Source organism: Anolis sagrei, chromosome 4, assembly GCF_037176765.1.
Source record: "Anolis sagrei isolate rAnoSag1 chromosome 4, rAnoSag1.mat, whole genome shotgun sequence".
Classification (NCBI taxonomy): domain Eukaryota; kingdom Metazoa; phylum Chordata; class Lepidosauria; order Squamata; family Dactyloidae; genus Anolis; species Anolis sagrei.
The window spans coordinates 140,679,718-140,703,994 of NC_090024.1; the positions used below are offsets into that span (position 1 = coordinate 140,679,718).

At 39.3% G+C, this 24,277-nt stretch overlaps 1 protein-coding gene across 4 annotated transcripts in view; it reads left to right on the plus strand.

Annotated features, from left to right (window-relative positions):
* The window catches only part of SEMA5A (semaphorin 5A), a 208,783-nt gene that overhangs the window by 151,604 nt on the left and 32,902 nt on the right, over window positions 1-24,277 (plus strand). For all 4 annotated transcript variants that reach the window (XM_060774064.2, XM_060774065.2, XM_060774066.2 and 1 more), the window contains exons 12-15: window positions 45-162; window positions 9,142-9,323; window positions 12,219-12,362; window positions 22,710-22,857. In XM_060774064.2, coding sequence (XP_060630047.2) covers window positions 45-162; window positions 9,142-9,323; window positions 12,219-12,362; window positions 22,710-22,857 — 592 coding nt within the window. The remainder of the gene's footprint in view (window positions 1-44; window positions 163-9,141; window positions 9,324-12,218; window positions 12,363-22,709; window positions 22,858-24,277) is intronic.

The window sequence follows — 24,277 nt, forward strand, 5'->3', positions numbered from 1 at the left end:
GAATTTTTATATCCTGGCGTAATGTTTTGATTTTGTACTTTCAGTGCATGTGTTGGATCCCAGGACCCTTACTGTGGTTGGGACTTAGTACTAAAGAAATGCACCCCTTTGGAAGAAAGCCTGAGCATGAGTCAGTGGGAGCAAAGCATCTCGACGTGTCCAGTAAGTTCAACTGAGCTATTTCATCTTCTTGAATTTCTCTTAAGTTCAAGTGATTCACAAAAGCAAGTCAGATCACTCATAAGAAATAACGGAATATATTCAAATAATGCCCATACCCATTTTTATTTTCTCTGATCAGAGCTCCCAGTTTAACCTTTTTCATATTTCTCTGCAAGCTGCTACAAAGTATGAGTTGTGTGTATGAGTCATTCAGTGTATCCACCTACAGTCTTGTATATATATATATTTATATAACAGAATTAAATCTGGTCATTGCAGTTGCAGAATATTGACAGTAGCTGTGGTTGCAAAAAGAAATGGAAGATCAGTCTGGCAGGGAAAACCTTATGCAAAGCTTGGGGCGGAAAGAGCTGTGCACTTTTAACAGGAGATGAGAAGAGATCTAAGACTGAAGAGTAGGCAGGGGAAGTCACATCTGGAAGAAAGGACAGGGAAAGAAAGACTGAAGAATGTGGAGCTGCACAGGCAATTTGCCCAATAGTTAGGATCTAAAAAAGACTAGTCTCAGAGACATTGTATGTTCTGAACAAAAGTGACGAGGTGATGCTGATAGGAATGCTAGGCAAACTTAATAAGTGGGAAGAAGCTAGGGGAGGTGTGCATTTGATGGATTAGTGATATAGGAATGGGCACTACAGTCAAAAGAAAGAGAACAAATCAAGAATATAGGAAAAAACTGATAGATGGGCCAACTGGGTTTGAACTACCTTCTGAAATCAGCAGCTGTGGATTCTTTGTTTGTTTGTAATTAAATCAATGTTGCTGGTAACTTTATTGTTACAACAAGACTTTTGCACATGCCATGGAACTTGGAGAAGGAAAGAGGTATCACAAAGACGGATGTTATCCTATACCCCAAGGACTCCTGCTCAGTAGAATAGGAAGAGGGGTTGCAACCTTTTGATCCTCTGTTTTCCTCTTAGTTTGTTTAATGGAGTTAATTGATAACAGACCAAATGAATAACATTCTCAAGTAACTGGACTTCACCCCTGGCTCCTTTCTGGTCTTGGCCTGTTGTTCAAAGACACCTCAGCAGCGTCTAAGCCAGAGGTCCCCAAACTAAGGACACCAGGCCGGATGTGGCCCTCCAGTGTCATTCACCTGCCCTTTGCCCTAAACTTTAGATTTAGGGTTGCCCTAAGTCTGAAATGACTTGAAGGCACACAACAGCAATCCTAATTAACTAGCAGGTCCATACTCCCCATTAAATACTGGTAAGTTTATGTTGATTAAAATTGTACTTCATTGTAAATATTGTATTGTTTATCATGTTTTTTGGACTACAACTAAGATATGTGCAGCGTGCATAAGAATTTGTTTGTGTTTTTTAAAAACTATAGTCCAGCCCCACAACAGTCTGAGGGACCATGAACTGACCCTCTGCATAAAAAGTTTGAGGACCTCTAATCTAAGTTACACATATCACTTATTCCTTTACTTTTCCTTTGAACACTGAAGGGACTTGGCAAAGGTAGCTTGTTGCTTTGAGGTAGCTTGTTGCTTCTTTCTAAAATTATTTGGGCTGTGCCTGCTCTTGGGAGTTAGAGACAACTTCACATCTCCCTACCACTGTCTCAACAAACTGTGTAATGGTAAGAGGTGTCTGCCCCCTTATCTTGCAGATAATTGAACATTTGCTGGTTGTCTAAATAGGATATGTCTTTCTTCTCAGCTCCTTGGACAACTAAGATAGCAAAATCTAAGCTAAACTGTGGATGTCTCTAGATAAAGAGTTGAGAATCTTTGGTGTGTACCTCCCATTGACTATTGGTAACAGATTGTGGAAGATGTAATCCAGATTATCTGGGGTGCTCTGTTTCTCAACTGTTGCTCTAGAGCAGGCATGGGCAAACTTCGGCCCTCCAGGTGTTTTGGACTTCAACTCCCACAATTCCTAACAGCCTACTGTGTGAGTTGAAGTCCAAAACACCTGGAGGACCGAAGTTTGCTCATGCCTGCTCTAGACTTTGGAACAGGCAGAATCAATGTAAGTCTTTTTTGTTGCCTCTGCCTGCTGTAAAACCCAGTACAACACTGGGGAAAAGAGCAATAAGGTTATGTTGAAATAGGAGCATCCTCCAAAGGCTGGGTTGCCAGATGGATTTCTTAAGCTTTGACCAATATGATTTGCCATCTCCTATTCTAAATTACAACCTTTGGGGGAGTTTATTCTGCGTTGTAATTATATATATGCTCCTTTTTTGTTTTAAAAAACCATTACGGTGTGCCTTGCATAGCAAATCAAATCCTATTGTTAGTGATCCCACTAGAAGGAACATAGGTGAACGCATTCTGGAGTGTGGCAGAAGTGTTGTTAGCATGCATGCAGTTTTCTAAGGCATTTGTGTCTAACACCCAAGCATTATTTGGAAACCACTTTCATCTCCCTCAGCAACCTTTTTGTATTTAGGAACATGTTTTCATTTGGCGCATTGCATTTCTCCTTCAATTTCTTTTTGGCCTCTGTTTGCACTGAACAGCAAAGAAGGGAAATGAAGCATTTCTCTCTCTAAAGAATCCAAGGTAATGTTGGTGGCAGTGAGAAAGCGACCTTTTGATACACAATCATAGCAACTGCAGATTGCTGCATAGAGCACAGCTGCTCTGAGTGTTGAATAGCTTGATGAACCCTGGCTGCCTTTGCCTACAGACAGCTGGTATGTGAGACAGCTGGTAATACAATTTGGGCACACGGTGGCCCTGATCCAACAGCTCCAGTTGCTTGCGATGAATCCTGAGCATACCAGAACCCCCTTTTGAAGAGGAAAATACCCAATGTGCTTAATGGAAAATGTGTGCATAGAGACAATTTCCTTGTAGTAAAAACAAAAACTGGAGAAGCCCCAGTATGAAATTCTGGATTATGAACTTTTTAAAAATGATTTTACCTGTTTTTCTGCTACAAACAATTGCAGCAAAGACAGATCCAGTGAAATACTTCAAGAAGAGCCCTACTTTCCATTCTATGAGAATCAGTGATGTGTTAATGTTGAAGTACAGGCTCATCATGGTGCCCCAAGAGTGTAGCTATGAGGACCACCTCATGGTAGGGAGGCAAAATGACTCCAAATGAGAATTTGCGCCACCCGTGACATTTTTCATGTATCTCTTTTTTTTAGCATTGCAGAGAATGAGACTGACATTAAATCATGTCTAGAATTCATGTTTGCTGTGTTTGCATTCCCCTGGTAAACTTGCCCGCCCCTTTTATTTGGATGCCCAAACTGCATTCCTAAATGCCCACCTGTAGTTTTAAGTTAAATTCAGGGAAATTTCGAGAGGTGGCGGAGAAAGACATTTTAGGGCAGTGTTTCTCAAACTGTGCTCCTCCAGGTGTTTGGGACTTCAGTCCCCAGAAATCCCAACCAGCTTCCCAGCTGTTAGGAATTGTGGGAGCTAAAGTCCATAACATCTGTGGGAGCACAGTTTGAGAAACTCTGTTTTCAGGAATGCAATGCCTGGATTTTGTCTCCACCTCCACAGCAACAACCCAGCAATCCCTATTAATAACAACACCCTGAAAGTAAATTCAAAAAGATATGTAGCTGACTAGCTATATTGACATGAATATATCTTCAGAGATACACAATTTCTTGCATTTTTCAACTCTGTTAGGAGCAGCTACCCAAAATGCTTTAAATGATAAAGATATGGCTCATAACAAATTCATTTTCCGCCATCAGCTGTGGGAATGGCTGCTTAGAGAGGATGGAGGCAGTGGCATTGCTCCTGGGATGCAATTGTAATGGGTTGTAGGGTTTCAACATAGAAAACACATTTGGACATCATGTTACACCACATTTTAGCATGATGCAAATGGTCATCATGAGACTTTGGCTTAGGCCAGTGGTTCTCGATCTGTGAGTCCCCAGGGGTTTTGGCCTACAACTCCCAGACATCCCAGCCAGTTTACCAGCTATTAAAATTTCTGGGAGTTGAAAGCTAAAACATCTGGGGACCCACTGGTTGAGAACCACTGGCTTAGGCTATCTTTCCCCTACTATCATGTGGTAAGGGATATTGTTTTCAGGTGAGGCTAACTCCAGCTTATGTTATTTGAGCCCAACAAATACAGCAGCAGTTCGTCTTAACTATGGTTTGTTTGAAACAATTTCACAAAACATTATGAAGCAAACAACATAAAGTATCAAAACATCAAGCAAACAATTAGTAGCCTGATATAGTAAACATTTACTGGGCTCAGGTAAGCATGGGATGAACATGACGTTCCCAGAGTCTCTTTTATCCAAAAAAGTGTCTATCTTGTTGCAATTCAGTTGTTCACTCTCATTTGCAAATCCAGATGGCTGCTTTACCATCCAGACTCTGCTGTAGCACATAGGACCTTATCACATGCCCTCCCCCAGTGCTGTTTTGCCAGCAAGCGTGGTGAAACGGCAGGTGCTCAGGGTGACTTCAGTGCCACTTACCCCATTACATGGGGGAAGCATTGCCCAAGTGTGGCAGAAGTGTGCTGGCTCCATTGGAGCCTTCCCGTGTTAAGGAAGAAGCATTCCAGGACACTTTCACACCAGCTGCAGGTGGGGCCTCCACCAGAAGTGGATGTTATGTGATGGGCTGCATGCCCGTTTGATTCTCAACTGATTGCCAAGCATCCTAGGACGCTTAAATTGGTAAGTGTGACGAGGTCCATAGACAGATTCATCTGATTTAGATGACTCAGTGTAGTTGACATTCTTCTACAAAATCCTGTATTGATCTCACTCGGTAGTTTCATACAGACTTCTGCTACTCAAACTAGAAGTGGAAGACAGCAGGAAAACAAGACCACATTACAAATGTATTGATTCAATAAACAAAGCTATAACCTTGGATATCTAAGACCTGAGCGGGGTCTACCACCATCACAAGCATGGTTGGTGCGAATGTGATATAGGGTGTTCTCAGTGGCTGCCCCTGGACGGTCTAAAATCTTTTTATTCCAACAAGTCTTAAAACAGAATGTTTTTATGGGATGGGTCAAGGAAGACTGTATTTTTAACTGAACTGTTTTAATAGCTTATATTTTTAAAACTACATTTTGTTCTTTTAACTTGTGGTTTGAATTGTTTTAGTACTATGTGTAATTTAATTATATTTTATTGTTCATTTTTGCATCCCTTTACTTGCATTGTTCTTTTAAATTGTGAGCTGCCTTGAATCCCAATCTTGGGAGAAAGGCAGGATACAAATAAATAATATCAGCAGTAATAGACAACTGGAGCTATTAGAGGGCTTTCATGTGTAGAGCTGCCAAGTCAACCTTAAATAGGTGACTTGATGACCAATAGCTACCAGATCTAAAAGTGGTGATCTATGGATTGATATTGATCTGTGATTCATTGGCTAGTGGGCCAAACTGAGGTTTTCTTCTTCATCATCCTCATCCTCAATAATAATAATAATAATAATAATAATAATAATAAGGAATATTATTATTATTATTATTGAGGATGATGATGATGATGATGATGATGATGAAGAAGAAGAGAAGCAATTGGCCAGGCTGTGGTGCAGCTAGTTAGAAGCCAGCTGCATTAAATCACTACTGACCTAGAGGTCATGAGTTCGAAGCCAGCCCAGGTTGGAGTGAGCTCCTGGCCATTAATAGTCTAGCTTGCTGTTGACCTATGCAGCCCGAAAGACAGTTGCATCTGTCAAGTAGGAAATGTAGGTACCACTTTATGCAGGGAGACTAATTTACAAAGCCACAAAACCTTCCAGCAGCGTACAGAAGAATGCGGAAGTACTCCATCAAAGGACTTGGTGCCACAAGTGGACTGTGAAGCAGCAGCTTCCCCTGTGGTTGGAATCGAGCATACCCTCATGAAGCTAGAAAAGCTGGAATGTTAAATTGCCTTTGTGTCTGTCTATATATGTTGTATATCTAACTGGCATTGAATGTTTGACATATATTTGTGCATTGTAATCCACCCTGAGTCCCCTGCGGGGTGAGAAAAGCAGAATATAAATACTGTAAATAAATAAATTGTAGCAAGTGGGCAGAAATGCACTACCGGTTCCTGGCAATTAGAAGAAAAATTGCTGGAACACATTAGATAGCCAGAGAAGCACTGATATAAACTACAGTTAACAACAATTTAGGGTTCAAACTGTGCCTTTCTCTTGATGGTTGTGTTGGAGGGCATGTGAAAGCGTGTGAACCCAATACTTATTGTAAGTTGTTCTCCTCATGTTAAATTACGTTTTAATGAGGTAGCACAACAACATGGCCAAAATCTTATCGACCATTGGCATTGCAAAACAAGCTTGAACTGCTGATAGGTGAGTACTAGATGTGAGCCAATTAATTGTGATAAAAAAAACTGGGGTTTTTGAGCAACTAAAGTCTCTGGAGACCAACCAGAAACTAGCAATGCAAAGTGAAACCATATGGGTTGATGTAATTAAATCTTTGAACTTCAAACTGTTATTGATTAAAGGTAGGCTTCTTTTCTCCCTCCTTATTCCTCAGATGATGTGATGGCTAAATATATTTCACAGTAATTGATTTGGGGCATTGCACCTTTGCACAAATGGAAAGTTTATAATGTCCCAGATTTCCTTCCTTCTTACAAAACATTTGTGCAGATTTGTTTTGTGTGTTGAATAATGTTGTTATTCCCTGTTACGTGCAGACTGCAGTGCAACATCCCCTACTGGGCTATTTGCAAAGACTAAAATAGGGAAGCACTTGGTGTTGCCTTTATTGAATCTGCACACTAGCCTGTATTGCATACGCCAATTAGGTGTGACCCCTCAAGTTCGTTTAGTAGAATGCCACCTGAAGTGGTTTTAGAACTTAAGGCCTTATGCCTGCAAAAAGACATAAAGCCATTGAGTTGCAAGTACAGATTTGTCACACTGACTAGGAGAAATTTCAGGAAGTTGTAAACCAAAAAGCTACTTTGTCCAGTTATGGAAGTTTTTCAGTCTGGAAGGAAGACCAGACTAACACTTGGAAACGAGTCGTCTTTTTTTTCATGCACAGTTTTTCAGTGCAGTTTGAAGCATATTTACTAAAAAGAACACTGAGAAATGAGAAGCCTTGCCATTTGAACATTATAACTAATGCTTGGTAACAGTTGTTACCAGTGGTGCTATGGATTTTGAAGAGGCACAAAGGGAGAAACATGCCAAGTGGCAGACACATCTAACAAATCCTTCTTGTGACTGCCTTCCTCCTGTGAAAGACTGTGTGGATCCAGAATAGATCTTCACAGTAATTTATGGACCTACCACCAACATCATACCCTGCCATGAGGGATTGCCTATGGTGATGACTATGATTGAATCTACACTGCCATATAAAATCCAGATTATCTGCTTTGAACTGGATTATATGGCAGTGTACACCCATATTCTATTCTATTCTATTCTATTTGTTGTCGATCCAGTCCTTTAGCTTCTCACAAATCTAACATTTGCTAAAATATGTGATCCTGTGCTTTTCTTTTCCATTTCTTGTCAAATAGCTTAACCATTGGTTCGTCCCATCGAATATGAGGTCTGCCCAAGTGCTGCTTGTGGTCTCTTGGTATCCAGTTCGTTAATTGACATGTCAATCAGTTGTCTTCATGCTATATGCCCTGCCCATCTTCTTTTTGCCTCATAGATTTCATTGACCATATCACGTACTCTGGATTTCTTAATTGCTGACTCTTATTGTCATGCCACACATCCTTCTTTCCATTGCTTTCTGAGTCACCACAGTCTTTCCTCCTCAAACTTTGTTGTTGTCCATATTTCAGATGCATATAACATTGCTGGTAAAATTGTAGTATTGAAGATATCTGCTTTGACCTTCAGTGCTCATTTGTTAGGACTGTCCGGTTTCAATTAAAAGCCATCCAAGCAGCCTTGTATCTTGTTGAAGGCTTTCATGATCGGAATCACTGGGTTGTTGTAGGTTTTTTCGGGCTATATGGCCATGGTCTAGAGGCATTATCTCCTAGGAGAGAATGCCTCTAGACCATGGCCATATAGCCCGAAAAAACCTACAGCAACCCAGCCTTGTATCTTCTTGCCCATTTAGAATTTGCCAAATTATTACACTGTTTTTGTTGTCCAAGATATACAAGATATATACAAGATATTCAGTCACTTCCTCAAGGCACACCCATATAAGCCAATTCGAAGCAGATAATGTGGATTATCTCCTCTAATAATCTGGACTATATGGCAGTGTAGATCCAGCCTAAAAAGCAAGTGCTATGAAAATTACAGGGGATGGCTGCTCAGTACAAATGCTTGTGATAGCACTGTTGTCAAGAGTCAGGTTCAAACACAGTGTTAAGTCACAATTCCAAATAATTTCATAATAAAAATGTATTCCAAAGAACTCAACCCATTTGTTTCAATTCAGTTTCCTCAAACCAGTGGAGTGGCTATACTAACCAGAAACAGAAAGTGTACCATGTCGTCCAAATCAGGATCCCTGGCTTGTCAGATAGGGATTTAGAAATCTTACTTTACAAATAGTGAGTAGGTTGCAAGCAAGAAGCCACCCACCCAGATTCTGATGTCATGATAAACTTTCAATTTTAAATTAGTTTAGTTTAGTTTAAATTGGTGCAGGAGTGAACCAACTGCATTTAGGAGTACACTGATGATTATTTCACTGCAAGTCAGATTGGAAGTCATGCAGCTGTTCCAGATGTTGAACTAGAGATCCCAAAAGCCCTAGTCACCATAGCCATTGGAGAGCAATGCTAATTCAATGGATTCTTCAGTATTCTTCAGTTATTGCTATCCTGAGTTGGGTTGCTGGGATTTGTAGTTCCAACAACATCTGGAGTGGCTGCATAATGTCCACCATGTCAAGGGATGTACATTTCTCACTCTCACTGTATAGAATGTCAATGTGGCTTTGTGCTCTGTAATGGATTACTGTGATTATCACAGCTGATAATTTAACCTTGTTTGCCTCACCCATCCCTACCTCTTTTGGTCTCCAGACAAAGAATTTGACCGTGGATGGCCATTTTGGAACCTGGTCAGAATGGAAGTCTTGCACACACACAGATGGCACCAACGTAGGCTTCTGCCTCTGCAGAACCCGCTTGTGTGACAATCCAGTTCCACAATGTGGAGGGCGGCAGTGTGAAGGGCCAATTGTGGAGATTGTCAACTGTTCCAGGTAGGACAAATATAAATGAGGAGACCTTGCTCTCTTCGGAATGCTTTTGGTGGACTGGTGATATTAGAATAAGGCACATTTTACTTGTGGTGCAATCATCAGACAAAGTAGGCAAGTAGATTGTGTTGCCAAAAACATAGCTACCTCCTTACTAACCTTACTACATTTCCCCCATCAGGAGCACCCCAGGTCCAAATCTGACACTTAGGTGTGCCTCCTGATGATGTTACAGTGAATGGTGGTGTTATTAGGCACAAGACATTGTCGACCACAGATTTACAGATCATGTAAATCAAACAATAAAACAAATCTAATAAAGTTCTGTGGTTGAAAATTAAAATTTACAAGCGCAGCATGATTGGGAGGGAGAAACACTTTCTCAGATCTGTTTGGAACCTTTGCAAACGCTGCTTTTAAGGACACACTGTGGCCCAATTAAACGAGGGTTTTTTTAGCACCAGGACTGTGGCGCAGCTGACTGGGAGTCAGCTGCATTAGATCACTACTGACTGGAAGGTCATGAGTCCGAAGCCAGCCTAGGTCGGAGCGAGTTTCCAACCATTGTATAGCTCACTGTTCACCTTTGCAGCCCGAAAGACAGTTGCATCTGTCAAGTAGGAAATTTAGATACCACTTATGCGGGAAGGCTAATTTAACTAATTTATGATGCCATAAAAATGTCCAGCAAGCATGCAAAGAATGTGGAAGTACTCCATCAGTGTCACAAATAAATGGTGAAGTAACAGCTCCCTTGGTGGACAGAATACCCTCATGAAGCTGTAATGTTAAATAGCCTCTGTGTGTCTTATATATGTTGTGTGTCTATGGCATTGAATGTTTGCCATCTATATGTACATTGTGATCCGTCCTGCATCCCCTGCGGGGTGAAAGGGTGGAATATAAATACTGTAAATAAATAAATAAATAAATAAATAAATAAATAAAGATTGCTTTGACTAGAAAACAGTTGATAGGAGCCACTCCAAAACAGCAGGGAACCCCAAAACACAGAGTACGAGAGAGAGGGGGGCGGAGATCAAAGATGTTGATTTCATTTTCAGATTCCTCCTACTTGCACAGAGGACTGTAAAGGGCAGGCCAGTCCCCGAGAGCTAGGAACCCCACCTCTTATTTTATCTTGAATGCCCTTCCAGAGCAGTTTTGTAGTGCTGCTCTTCACCTTGCTTTTTCTTCAGTTCTTCAGATAAGTGTATTAGATAAAGCGTGACAGTTGGGTGTTTCAGTCTGCATAGTCCTTATCTATTTCCTTTGTAGCAGGAGGGGCTTGAGAGTGAAGACTGTGAAAAGTGAAGACACTTTGATTTCTGGAGAGAATTGTATCCAGCCACAGCAAATGCACTATTTGCCTTAACCAGTATAGGTTGAGCACCCCTTTTCTAGAATTGTAAAATTGACTACATAGCTGAGATAGCAACAGCTTTGAATATTGATGTAAACAAGCTTTGTTTCATGCACATTATTTAAAATATTGTACAAAATTACCTTCTAGCTATGTGTATATGAAACATAAATAAAAATGTGTGGGGATGAAACATAAATGAATTTCTTATTAAGACTCCGGCCAATCTTCAAGATCTCTCTCTCTCTCTCTCTCTAATGCAGCAGCTACTGGTAAATTTAAAAATAATAATAGATACCAATAAAATTGCATTAATTAAGGCATCAGTAGGTTAAATGTTTTGAATATTTACATAAAACTGTAATTTAAGATCAAACTGTCAAACTCTGATTAAACAATTATTCTAACCTTCAATGTAAATAGTCTACCGTAACCTTCCAATAATAAAAAGAGAGTAAAATAATAAATGTAATCAAAATAATAGTAATAGAGTAAAATAATGGAAATGTAATAATAACAGTAATAATAGAGTAAAATAATAAATGTAATAATAATAGAGTAAAATAATAAATGTAATAATAATAAAAAATAAAGTAAAATAATAAATGTAATGATAATAATAATAATAATAATAATAGAGTAAAATAATAAATTTAAAATAATAAATAACCTTGACTGAAGTATAATCCGAGGAGGGATTTTTCAGCCTTAAAAAGGGAAAGAAAAAATTCTAGTATATTTAGTATATACACACCAAATACCAAAAATCCAGGAAAAAAAAATAAAAAATGCGAATTCCTTCTTATCCCAAACATTTCATGTATTGTTTTGGGTGGTTGAGAATCTAGCCACAAATACTGTAATAGGTTTTGATAATTTTCCACACCATGAGTCTTGTTACTTTATAAATGCTTATGGATAAGTTTTGTTATTTAATGCTGATTGCTTCATGTTTTGTTTGTGACTTTAGAATTATCCTATCTCCATTTCTTAATATTAATTAATAGTTAAGGTTCTGGCACTCTCTTCAGTTTAGAAACACAGATCTTCTTAGTGTCATTTTTGCTATATGAACTTATTCTTTTCCAATGTAGGGTAATCCTGCATTTGCTCATAGTAAGTTATCTTTAAAGTTCTTTGTTCTTATTGAAATTCAAAAGTTTTATAACCCTAAAAATAAATGCTTAAATCCAATTTAAACACTGAATTCCATTTCTATTAACAGTTTCTGAAATGTGATACTCCAGGTTTAGTGCCACGATTCCTCAGGAGCAAATGGGTTGGATTAGATCCTTCTGGCAGAAGAGGACAATGTGTGCCATATTGCTTAGTATCTTTCTAAAAAAATCTCACTGATATTTGTTTTGTTTTTTTAAGTGATGATGTAAAGGATGGTCAAACCTCCTTTTCCCAATGCCTGTTTTGTTGAGGTTTTTCCCAAACAGCTTTCCTTGTCCCTCTTCACTGCAGGGTTGAAATATGTGGTTTAGAAATAACTCCTCTTCTTTTTGTTTTCTCTGTTCTTTTTCTAACAGGAATGGAGGCTGGACTCCCTGGACATTGTGGTCTCCTTGTAGTACCTCCTGTGGGATAGGCTTTCAAGTCCGCCAGCGTTCCTGCACTAATCCAAGCCCTCGACATGGAGGCCGTGTCTGCGTAGGACAGAACCGTGAAGAAAGGTAAGGTGCTTCCCCATATCATTTGCTTCCCTTTTAATACTTTTTTCTCTCCCTTTTATTACTCTTCCTTTGTGAAATTCCTTTTCTGTGTGCCCAGTTCATATCTTGACTTGCAGCTTCATTGCTGTTACCAAGGAAATGAAAATACAGTTCAGTTTCCAACTTTCATTTAATGAAGGCCTCCCAAAATCAGCATTGCAAGGAGGCTGCGCTTCCCCCCTATAAAACTGATGATGACTATCAAGTATCTGCATGCAAAATAATCCAGTAAGAAGTTGTGTATGGCTATAGTACTATGGCCCCATTTACACTGCCATATAATGCAGTTTAAACTGCATTACAGCTTCATTGCTGTTACCAAGGAAATGAAAATACAGTTCAGTTTCCAACTTTCATTTAATGAAGGCCTCCCAAAATCAGCATTGCAAGGAGGCTGCGCTTCCCCCCTATAAAACTGATGATGACTATCAAGTATCTGCATGCAAAATAATCCAGTAAGAAGTTGTGTATGGCTATAGTACTATGGCCCCATTTACACTGCCATATAATGCAGTTTAAACTGCATTACAGCTTCATTGCTGTTACCAAGGAAATGAAAATACAGTTCAGTTTCCAACTTTCATTTAATGAAGGCCTCCCAAAATCAGCATTGCAAGGAGGCTGCGCTTCCCCCCTATAAACTGCATTACAGGCAGTCTCCGAATTACAAACATCTTACTTACAAACAACTCATAGTTAAGAATGGGGTTGAGACAACAAGAAGTGAGAGAAATCTCCCCTTTGAAATGGAAATTCACTCCTGGAAGAGTTATAATGTGGAAAAGGTGCCTTCACTGAAGTTTTAACACCAATCCTTGTTTCCACAACAAGCCAATTCTTTCAAAATCCAATTATCACAAGGTCAGAAAGTGAGGTGAAATGTTCTGAACAGGGGCGCAGGCAGCAAAACAAACATCACAGGGATATTAACTGTCCTCTATGCTATCCAAAGCTTGTGTATGTGTGTGTGTGCGCGCGCACACACACACACACACACACACACACACATATACACTTACATACATATCTAGAATTACACTGAAAATGTACCTGTTCTGACTTCAAATTCAATTTAAGAACAAATCTACAGAACCTCTCTTGTTCGTAACTTGAGGGCTGCCTGTATATGGTCAGTGTAGATTCATAATGCAAACTGAACTGCATTGGACTGGATTATACGAGTCTACACTGCATATAATCCAATTCAGTCTGTATTGTAATAGCAGTGAAGGAGAGGCCTGACTTTTTGGCAAGAGTAAGCTATTCTTTAAAACTTTTCTTCAACCTTGTCTCTTCCAAGTGTTTGGGGATACAATTTGCACCAGCCCCAACTAGCCAGGATCAAGGATTATGTTGTAGTTTGACATCATCTGGAAAGGACCAGTTTGAAGAAGCATTTTAAACCCCTTCAAAATCCAAGATAATACTTCCAAGGAGCTCTTTGCCTGCCTCAAAAACTGAATGGCAATGGTTCCTTCAAAGTTTACACTAGGGAAACAAATAGATATGGTGTGCTGTTAGCAGCGTATGCTTTCCCAGAGGGTTATGTGAGATCCAATACTTCAATGGCCTCTACAGTATCACTATGAAGTTTTCTGCTGATGACGGATAGATGTGAATAGATATGTGGGAGAGAGCAATGGTTCAATGCGAGTGGGCTGTGTATGGATGGATATGTTGGAATGAAGAATAGAAGAATGGCTCTGACTGTGTATGAAAAAGGGGGGATGGGGTGTTTTAATGAAAAAGAAAGAACATGTTGGTTGGTATCAATAGCATCAGCCTCCTGACTTCCCCCAAATTATCCCAAGTGAACATATCCTATAGATTTCCCTTATCTGTGGTTTATAGTGTTGTCGTCTTCAAGCTTTTTTGGATTGTGCAGAAAACAAACTGAAATAATTTACATAGGTTTTAATGGATTTAACTTTGAGATGTTCCATTGCTATCTAATTTACAGTGTAGACTGCAACTCTGAGGTCAAGCTTGTGCTCAGCATACATTAAGTTTCAGGCTCAATCCTCAGTAGCTTTTTCTAAAATAATGTGTTTGCAGGAATTTGGGCAGGCTTCACGGAGATACCTTCATCTTTGTCCTCTGAGATAGAGAGGAAACGACAAGTGGTACAGTGATTCTTTGTGCCTGACATTATTTCTGATTATTTGACTCTACTTCAGCTCCATAAAACAGTCAGCCTTAACAGATTATGTAAATCATGTTTATTGATGCTGAAATGAAATATTGTTCCTAGACTGACAAATCAGTAGAAGTTACAACACAAATGCGTGTACTCAGATGAAAAAGAAGCAGATCATCAAATTTCCATTTTGTGTGCATGTTCTCAGGAGGGATGGAAAAAATATTAATCATTATTCATTCCCATTTTTAAAAATGTTTATGGACAGTTGGAAAGTTTGGTCAGAACATTTCAAAGTGCAACAGAGGGATTATTTTGTGCAGTAAAACATTTGGGGATTTCATGCATAAAACCTTATTTTCTGCACGGAAAATGGGTTTTCTTTTGAAAGTTTTTTGTGTGCACCAAACGAATACATTTTCTCCCCAAAATAATTATTTCACATCATTTTAGGATGTTAAAATACAGGCTCATTTTCTGTCCAAAATAACATAGTCTTTGGGTTGTTGCAGGTTTTTCAGGCTGTATGACTATGTTCTAGAAGCATTCTCCCCTGACGTTTTGCATCTGTGGCAGGCATCCTCAGAGGTTGTGTGGACCTCACAACCTCTGAGGATGCCTGCCATGGATGCAAGCAAAATGTCAGGAGAGAATGCTTCTAGAACATGGCCATACAGCCTGAAAAACCTTCACCAACCCAGTGATTCCAGCCATGAAAACCTTCGACAATACAACATAGCCTTTACATCCCTAGTGTACAGTATATTAATCTTATTCTCATGTTATTACCAAAGCCCACTCTTTACACATTGTTATAAAGTTTATTACATAAAGCAGGATTGGCTGCTTCTCATTCTAAAGACCTCAGTGAAGCTTTATGAATGGTCTACCATTTTAGCCCCCAAATAACAACTTGTTTTCTAAATATATATTTGTCTCTCCTGAGCTTTTGTGTGTGTGTGTGTGGTGTATCAGCTATTTGGGCCAGCTGAAATTTTTGAACACATTTCAAAGGCAGCCCCCATGTAGAATGCATAACAGAAATCCAAGTGGGATGTACCCAAGGCATGTACCACAGTGACTGGATTGGACGTTTCTTGGAACAGATGCATTTGGTGCTCTAGCTTTAATTGTACTAAAGCACTCCGTGTCACTGCTGAAACTTAGGCCTCCAGGTTCAGAGTCGAATCTAGAAGCACCCCAAACTACAAATCTTTGTTTTTAGGGGGAATGTAACCCATCTAGCGGGATGGAGCCCTCTTCCCTAATCAATTTTTTGGCTGACCAGGATCACTTCTGTCTTCTCTGGATTAAATTTCAATCTGTTTGCAGTCATCCAGTCAAGTACAGCTGACAACAGTTTACCATAGGAACAATTTTCTTGGAATTAGGTGGAAAGAAGTAATAGAATTGGATATCATAAGTATATTGAAGACACTGCAAAACTCTAGACAGCCTCTCCCAGTTGTTCCATGTAAATGGTAAATAGCATAGGGACTCCACAGCCCAACTGCCAAGGAATTAAGCAGAAATCCCCAGGACCATCTTCTGGGAAAAACACTTTAGGAAAGAAAGGAGCCATTTCATCCTCAGACCTCACCTCTGAGGATGCTTGCCATAGATGCAGGCGAAACGTCAGGAGAAATGCCTCTAGAACATGGTCATATAGCCCGAAAAAACCCACAAGAACCTAGTGATTCCAGCCTTGAAAGCCTTCGACAATACAAAGGAGCCATTCTCTAACAGTACTCTAGTCAACATCCCAAAGAGGTAACACAAAATAATAAAATGGTCTGTGGTATCTGAGAGGTCCAACAGAAACTTAGGTTGTGCCTTCATGGAGGAAGTCATGAAATATTTGGCAACAGCAAAACATTTCTGAATGTCATCTAGTGACTGTTTTAGATATTTGCATTAATCTGTTAGCAACAACATGTAGCAAATGCTGATTTTGCTTGATGCTTTTCTTTTCAGTTTCAGAAATACTTCCCTTCACATTTTGATTCTAAACAATGACTTTGGGTTTATAAACCATGCTCAATTGAAATCAAAAACATCAGTCTTCTGCCATTTAAAATTAAAGAAGAAATTGCCTGCAACCTCTGCATGAAGGGAATGGTTAATATTTATTTATATTTTTATTTACGACATTTATATGCCATTCTTCTCACCCCAAAGGGGACTCAGAGTGGCTTACAACTCTCTCTCTCACACACACACATATACACACAATATATTATATTATTAGCATAGTACAATATCAGTATTATCTATTACTATATTGTGCTGTACCATTATATTGTAATATTATTAGTAATATTACATGTAATATAAATATAAATAATATAACCTATTTGGGGGATTTTGGGGAGGAGGCTAAGGATATGGATCACATGCATATATATGAAGAGAAGGGGCATGATAGCCATGTTTAAATATTTGAAATGATGTCGCATTTGAGGAGGGGTAAGCTTGTTTTCTGCTACTCCAGAGAGTAAGACATGGAACGGTTCATTCACATTGCAGGAAAAGAGATTCCCCCTATTCAGTAGGAAGAACTTCTTTATGGTAAGAGCTATTTGACAGTGGAATATGCTTCATTGGAGTCTGGAGGAGTCTCCTTCTCTTGAGATTTTTAAACAGAGGCTGGTTGGCCATCTGTTGGGATTACTTTGACTTGGTGTTTTTCCATGGTAGGAGGTTGGACTCAATAACCCTTGTGGTCTCTTCCAACTCTGTGATTCTATGATACTATGATGAGAACAAGAGGGAGGTTGATGTGGGTCATTTTCAAGCCCATGGCCCACTCTGTAACCTGGGACCTTTTAAATGGAATGTATGGACCCAAAAACACCCCACTGTGGACCCCCATTTCAGGAGAAAAAAAGGAGAGCCAACAGAGTATATTCTGCTACTTGAGGCTGCAAACCAAGCAAGGCAGTGTGACATGAAGAAATGTCAAATATGCTTTATGTCCTGTAGTATCAAATATTTAACAAAAAATTATTCTTTATGTACAAATAAACAAGTACACCCATGTCATTAGTATGCAGATTGTTATTCATCTTTAATAATTATGTATCTCAAGTGATTGTTTAAGAATAAACTTCTTTATGATTTATTATCAGTAAATGTTTGATTTACCTCTTCTACATACTTGTTTACCCAGGGTGACCTAAAAACTTCTTGGGCAAAATGGGCTGATGAGTGGAAAAAGTTTAAGATATCCCTGATCTAGATAATCCTCTTCATTCACGAACTCCTTGAATTGAGACGCTACCATACACTCTAGTACCTTGTTCAAATATGGAAGTTTGGAGAATGACTTATAATTATCCAGTCTAATAGGATCCAGCAAGTAGTTTAACAGAAGAGGTCCTAACACAGTTTCCTTTAGGCCTGTTGGGGCTCTGCCTTATTGGAAAAAACCCCATTGATTACTTTCCTTATCATCAGCTAGCACTCCTCTGGTTTGTTTAAATAGATAGGAATTGCAAAGATCTAGCACACATGTATTGACTCTCATCTGCCCAATGATTCTGTCCACATCCTCAGATTTTATTTTGTTTTGTTTCATCTCAGGAGCAACTTGAGAAACTGCAAGTTGCTTCTGGTGTGAGAGAAATGGCTGTCTACAAGGATGTTGCCCGGGGGACACCCGGATGTTGAGATGTTTTATCATCCTTGTGGGAAGCTTCTCTCATGTCCCAATGGGGAGCTGGAGCTAATAGGGGGAGCTCATCCACGCTCTCTTCGGATTCGAACCAGCGACCTGTCAGTCTTTCAGTCGTGCAGGCACAAGGGTTTAACCCATTGCGCCACTGGGGGCTCCCACATCCTCATGTGGCCCAAAGTGATTGAAATTGAACTGGAAGATCAGTATGTTAGAGGCAAAACTATGAATAAGCAATGGAAAGTGTTTAATGAGACCTATGTACATTTTTCTTTTCTAGAAACACTTAACAAAAAAAATGCTGTTGGTGTTTTGAGATCATGTATGTATATTCATATGGAGTGCATAATTGTGCCCTCCTCTCAGATTTTTTTTTGCACTGCAACTCCCATCAGTCCTAACCACTGGAGATGCTAGTGGACTATGTGGCTAAAGTGTTCTCCCCTTTGTTTTGCACAGGAGAGAATGCCTCGTTTATAAGAAAAGTACTTCTCATTTCTAAGCAATTAAAATTTGCTGCATGATTAAGCAGAGGCACTACTTCAGTCATTAAATGTTTTTAATTGGTTAATCTAATTGATTCCATAGCTTGTCCCTAGTGATTAACGTAGATATGTGTCTGAGAGCAACATAGCTTTGACTGTAGTGATTAATTCTTTTTTGCTTTGTCATAGTTCTTGGTATATCTTGGAAAATATATGATTTTGGACTATAACTCTGAGAATCCAGAGGACCATGCTGGCTGGGGGAAGGCTGGAAGCTATAGCTCCAAAAAGTAGTCTTTCCAGTCTATGGTTATTACTAAGGCCCCTTCCACACCCTGAATAAAATCCCATGTTTTTTGCTTTGAACTGGAATATATGGCAGTGTGGACTGGGATAACCTAGTTCAAAGCAGATATTGTGGGATTTTCTGGGTTATATGGCTGTGTGGAAGGGCCCTAAGTTTCTCGATGATGCAACATGCCCGCTTTCCCAATTGCGTCAGTTCTGTTTTCTCACATGCAAGAATGGTTTAATTATAATTATAATGAGCATCTGTTTCAGCTCTTTTTTACATGAAGCATGCATTCTTTCATAAAAGTGGAAGGAATTATCTTCCAGGAAATGAGCTTTGTCTTGCAATCACTTGGGAGAAAGAACCAGAGCCAGATTATGTGGATGTTTCATTTTCCTCCTCCTCCTCCTCCTTTGCACCCCCTCCTCACCTACAAATAGCAATTCTTATCTTTGGGGAAATTGAGTATGGCCTCATTCAGTGCATCAAGGGTCATATCACAGGCCTCGCCATTTTTCCAAGTCACCCTCTCACTTCTGCCCTCATCATTTCAAGACGCTGGGTCAGTGCAGAGGTCAGCAGTTTCACAGATCTAAGATTCTTGCCTGAATTGTTTTGCAGAATCCCTACAAAACACAAGCCCTCTGGGTCCTGAGCAGGGAAAATATAAAGAAATGAGCAGGGAGGAGGAGAGCAGCAGGGGAAAAACACTTCCTGCTAGCTTGAAATGCTTCCAAAAAGAGGATTAATCGGACTTTGGTCAAAATCCCACGTTCCAACAGATTCATCCCCGCAATGTATTTGAAATGTATCTGAGTGCTTTTTATACCCCCCCCCCCTTTTTTCCTCACTGGCACAACTTCACTTGTGTGCAGCTAGTTATTCAAACTGGGATGGAAATATGAAGTTGATTTTATGTCTTGTTCTGTTTTATGAGAATTTTAGAAATACTCTAGCCGGAATCTAAACCCTTGTGCATTCGCTGATTTCTACTTTGTCAATTGTTACCAACAGAATAGTCAGAGACACCAGGATCAGGAGGTGGATTTTGGTGCTGTTTCACCTCCCAACATGAAATGGTTTAGCCCTGCCAAATATGAATTTGGCTTCATGTCTTGTTCTATTTTATAAGAAGCAAAAGGTTTTTTTGCAACGCCCTAGCCTGACTCTAGAACCTTTTGCATCCATAGAACTCTAGTTTGGCAACCATTACAAACAGTAATGTGTGGATCATTGTAGTTTTTTCGGGCTGTATGGCCATGTTCTAGAAGCATTCTCTCCTGACATTTCACCTGCATCTATGGCAGGCATCCTCAGAGTTTGTGCGGTCAGGCCTCACAACCTCTGAGGATGCCTGCCATAGATGCAAGTGAAATGTCAGGAGAGAATGCTTCTAGAACATGGCCATATAGCCCGAAAAACCTACAACTCAGTGATTCCAGCCATGAAAGCCTTTGACAATACAGTAGTGTGTGTGTGTGTGTGTGTGTGTCAGAGAAACCAGGGATCAGGAGGTGAGCGGGGGCATTGTTTCACCTATCAACTGGCAATGCAAAAGCCCTGACATGAGGCCAACCTTTGATTGTAATCCTCGATCACATTACACATTACATTAGTACATTCCATTGGTTCTCATCAAATGGATAAGTCCTCCGCCTGGGCACAGTGTCGTTTGCTTGAATTATGCAGCTTCAGGTCTATCTTTGACCTTCATGGGTCGAGGATTCCAAAATTCCATTGTGTAGGTGTGCATGGCATCGGATTATTTAGGGTTTAAACATATCATTGCTACAGTGTGATAGTAAATGTTTTCCCCTATGCTCTTTCCATATTGCTTCAGTTAATTTAAGGCTGTGCATGGATGATGTCATCCTTTATCCTTTATCCACCAGTGAATCCTTGTATGACAGCATATCTGTGGTGGCACATCAACATTTATAATGGGAGAACAAAATGTCAACTCCAGCCCACTATTCAAAACTTAGGAGGACATATCTGTGTTTTCTTGTCCTCAGTTCTCTAAACAAAGACCAATATGAATTAAACCTTTTCACATAATCCGAACTTGTTGCTGCATTTAATTTGAACAGCTCCACTGGTCAATAAACTCTAGTGATTTCGAATACTTAAGACAGTAAAAATAGAAATGTACAGTGGCTCTTCCTAATCTGCATATAAATGGCATATCAGAACAAAGATTGATCCCTCCCTTACAAATTGGCTTTTAAAATAATTGCCCTTGTTATTCAGTTCAGACGGCATGATCTTGTGGACTTTTTTGTATCCTCAGGCAAGTTGGACAATCCATTGCAGATCTCATGGAATTTAGTAATAATAATAACCTGTTATATATAAATCATGATAAAGCCAAAGCTGGTTGGATTTATTATCTTTTATAGACAGTGAATCATTTTTATAGAATTTAAAAAGGAGAAATGACAAACCTGGAGAAGCGATGGCCAAAACATTCAGGATGTTAAATTGCATTGTTATTTTGGAATCTCATTTTTCAGAACCTGATGACTAGGGGGGTTAATTATAGTCTTACATACTGAGAACTGGACAAAAAAATGGTGATGATACTGTAGGGACAATTTTTTTCGTACACTTGAAATCTCAAGGACCAAAAAGCTATTCTTTCAGATGTAGTATGCTATTATGTTCAGTGGAAATCATGACGGTACTTTGCAGAACACACCCTGTTCCCTTTAGCACTAAAGACTACATTTTAGTCATTGTATATGTGATCTTCCCCCCACCAGTGGGTTAGTATTGTGTGTATTGTGTGCCAGAGACTGGTAGTTCTGCAGGATAGAACAACTCATTCGAAGGAAGAATTCTGGATCTTTTAAGAGGCTTAAACCACGAGCTGAATTTAAATGTAAAAGCAAATGGGTTAAAATGATCTAATGTAAAGTCTAATCTGTGGTATAATATGGTTTGTATAATTTGACGTTGGTTGATATGGGTGCTTCAGGGTGTATCTACACTGTAGATTGAATGCAGAATGACACTTTTTAAACTGCCAGGGCTCAATATGAAATCATGGGAGTTGTAGTTTTACCAGATCTCTTCCAAGGAATGCTGATGCCTCATCAAATTGCAAATACAAGGATACTATAACATTGAGGCATGATAATTAAAGTGATATCAAACTGCATTCATTCTACAGTGTAGATCAGTGGTTCTCAACCTGTGGGTCGCCAGGTTTTTGGCCTACAGCTCCCAGAAATCCCAGCCAGTTTACCAGCTATTCGGATTTCTGGAAATTGAAGGCCAAAACATCTGGGGACCCACAGGCTGAGAACCACTGGTGTAGATGGACCTTATGTCACAGAATTTATGGATAGTTCCAATGCCATTATGTACAAATGGTGGAAGGCATCCCAGAATTGTCCTAGCACTTCTTCCCTATTTTTTCTTTATCACAGAATTTGAGTGCGGGGGGGGGGGGGACGGGGGACGGGGGACGGGGGACGGGACGGGACAAGATGTACATTTTAGCCTGACTGCTTTATATCCAGAAGATCCTGAAAGCAATCATTTATACGTCTTGCATGCCTAGTTCTCCTAGTTTCCTCACATGTGGTGAATCTATAAAGGTGGTGAGAAACCATTTCCCACAATTAGCAATTCTGCCAACCCCCTTCTTAAGTAACATAGTACAAACTTCCGAAAGCAGGGATATTGTTCATTTTCTCTTGTGCTTCCTTTATCACAGATATTGTAACGAGCACTTGCTATGCTCCCCACAAGTCTTCTGGACCGGTTGGGGTGCATGGGAACGTTGCACAGCCCAGTGTGGAGGAGGAATTCAGGCCCGCCACAGAATTTGTGAGAATGGCCCCGATTGTCCTGGTTGCAACGTTGTGAGTGACACCTGCATTAATTGCTCTGTTTTAGATCTGGGTGGGATGCTGTTTAAATGTTCTGTTTACTTGGTGTGTTATTGAAAAAAATTAATCTTCTTGTACTTGTCATCACTTTTTTGCAATTTTCCCAACTTGCATTGCTCATTTTTGTTACTGTGTGTTCATGTTTATGTGTGTAGGCGTTAAATCTAAGGATTATTAAGAAACTAACATACCCTTTTACAAATTAATAGAAAAGTTTACTCTTTATATAGCCAACCAAACAAAAAAAAATTATAGCATTTCCACGTCTTAAATTACTTAGGACAGTGGTGTCCAATCTTTGGTCTTCCAGGAGTTTTGAACTTCAGCTTCCAGAATTCTTGAGCATTGGACAAGCTGGCCAGGGCTTCTGGGAGTTGGGAGCCCTAAAAGCCTGGAGGATTAAAGATGGAGACCACTGCTTTAGAAATATAACTTCACTACATCCTTGTTATCCTTAGCTCATCACTAGGAACTTAAGTAAGTGGGAACACACTAATTCCAATATTTTGTGGCCTTGTTATGTATTGGTGATACTGGAGTTTATTTGCCTATTAAAGAATCTGGCCAGTGTTGTACTTGTGGCCCAAAGTCGGCACAGCCATTTAAAAAACTGAATAACTGAGTAACATCACTACTCTTTAAATTGATTAAGCTGGCAATGACTATTATAATAGATTAAGCTGACAATGAGAGCTATATTTTTATATTTTATACAGTTTTTAACTGCCTGATTATTTGTTCCACGATGCTTGACTGATTGATTCATGTTACCAGCCAATGTTCTTTATTTTGTTTTAACTTTATGTATAACTATATTAATGTTGATTTGATGGCATTGAATGTTTGCCAATTTTATGTTTTATGTTTGGAAGCCACCCTGAGTTCCTTGGAGAGAGAGGGAGGGTTAAAGTAAATTATTATTATTATTATTATTATTATTATTATTATTATTATTATATCTATTCATTTCTGAAAGAACATTTTTCAAATGACATAACATTTAGATTCTTTTAGACTAATTATAAAACAATGTCATGCCACCTTGGGTCCCCCTGTTTCCATATGGAGGCACAATACTTACCAATAAGTCATTCCAATATCAAGCAAAGATGTTTTTAATCATCTAAGCATTTCAAAATATTTCACCACCCTAATTTAATTAGTTTTATCTATTCTGCTGAGTTGTAGTGTTGTGTTGATTTGTTCTGTGTCCTTGCTCTAATGGATTTCTATTTATGATTATTTTATCACTGCCCTGATAATTTTACTGCTGAGCAGCCTAGAAATTCCTTAGATGAAATAAAACATACTGGATCAGTTCAAATCTCAGCAGTCGGCATTCCCCCAAGCTAGCTATTGTCTCTTCCCTCAGAACTGTATTTACATGCTTCTG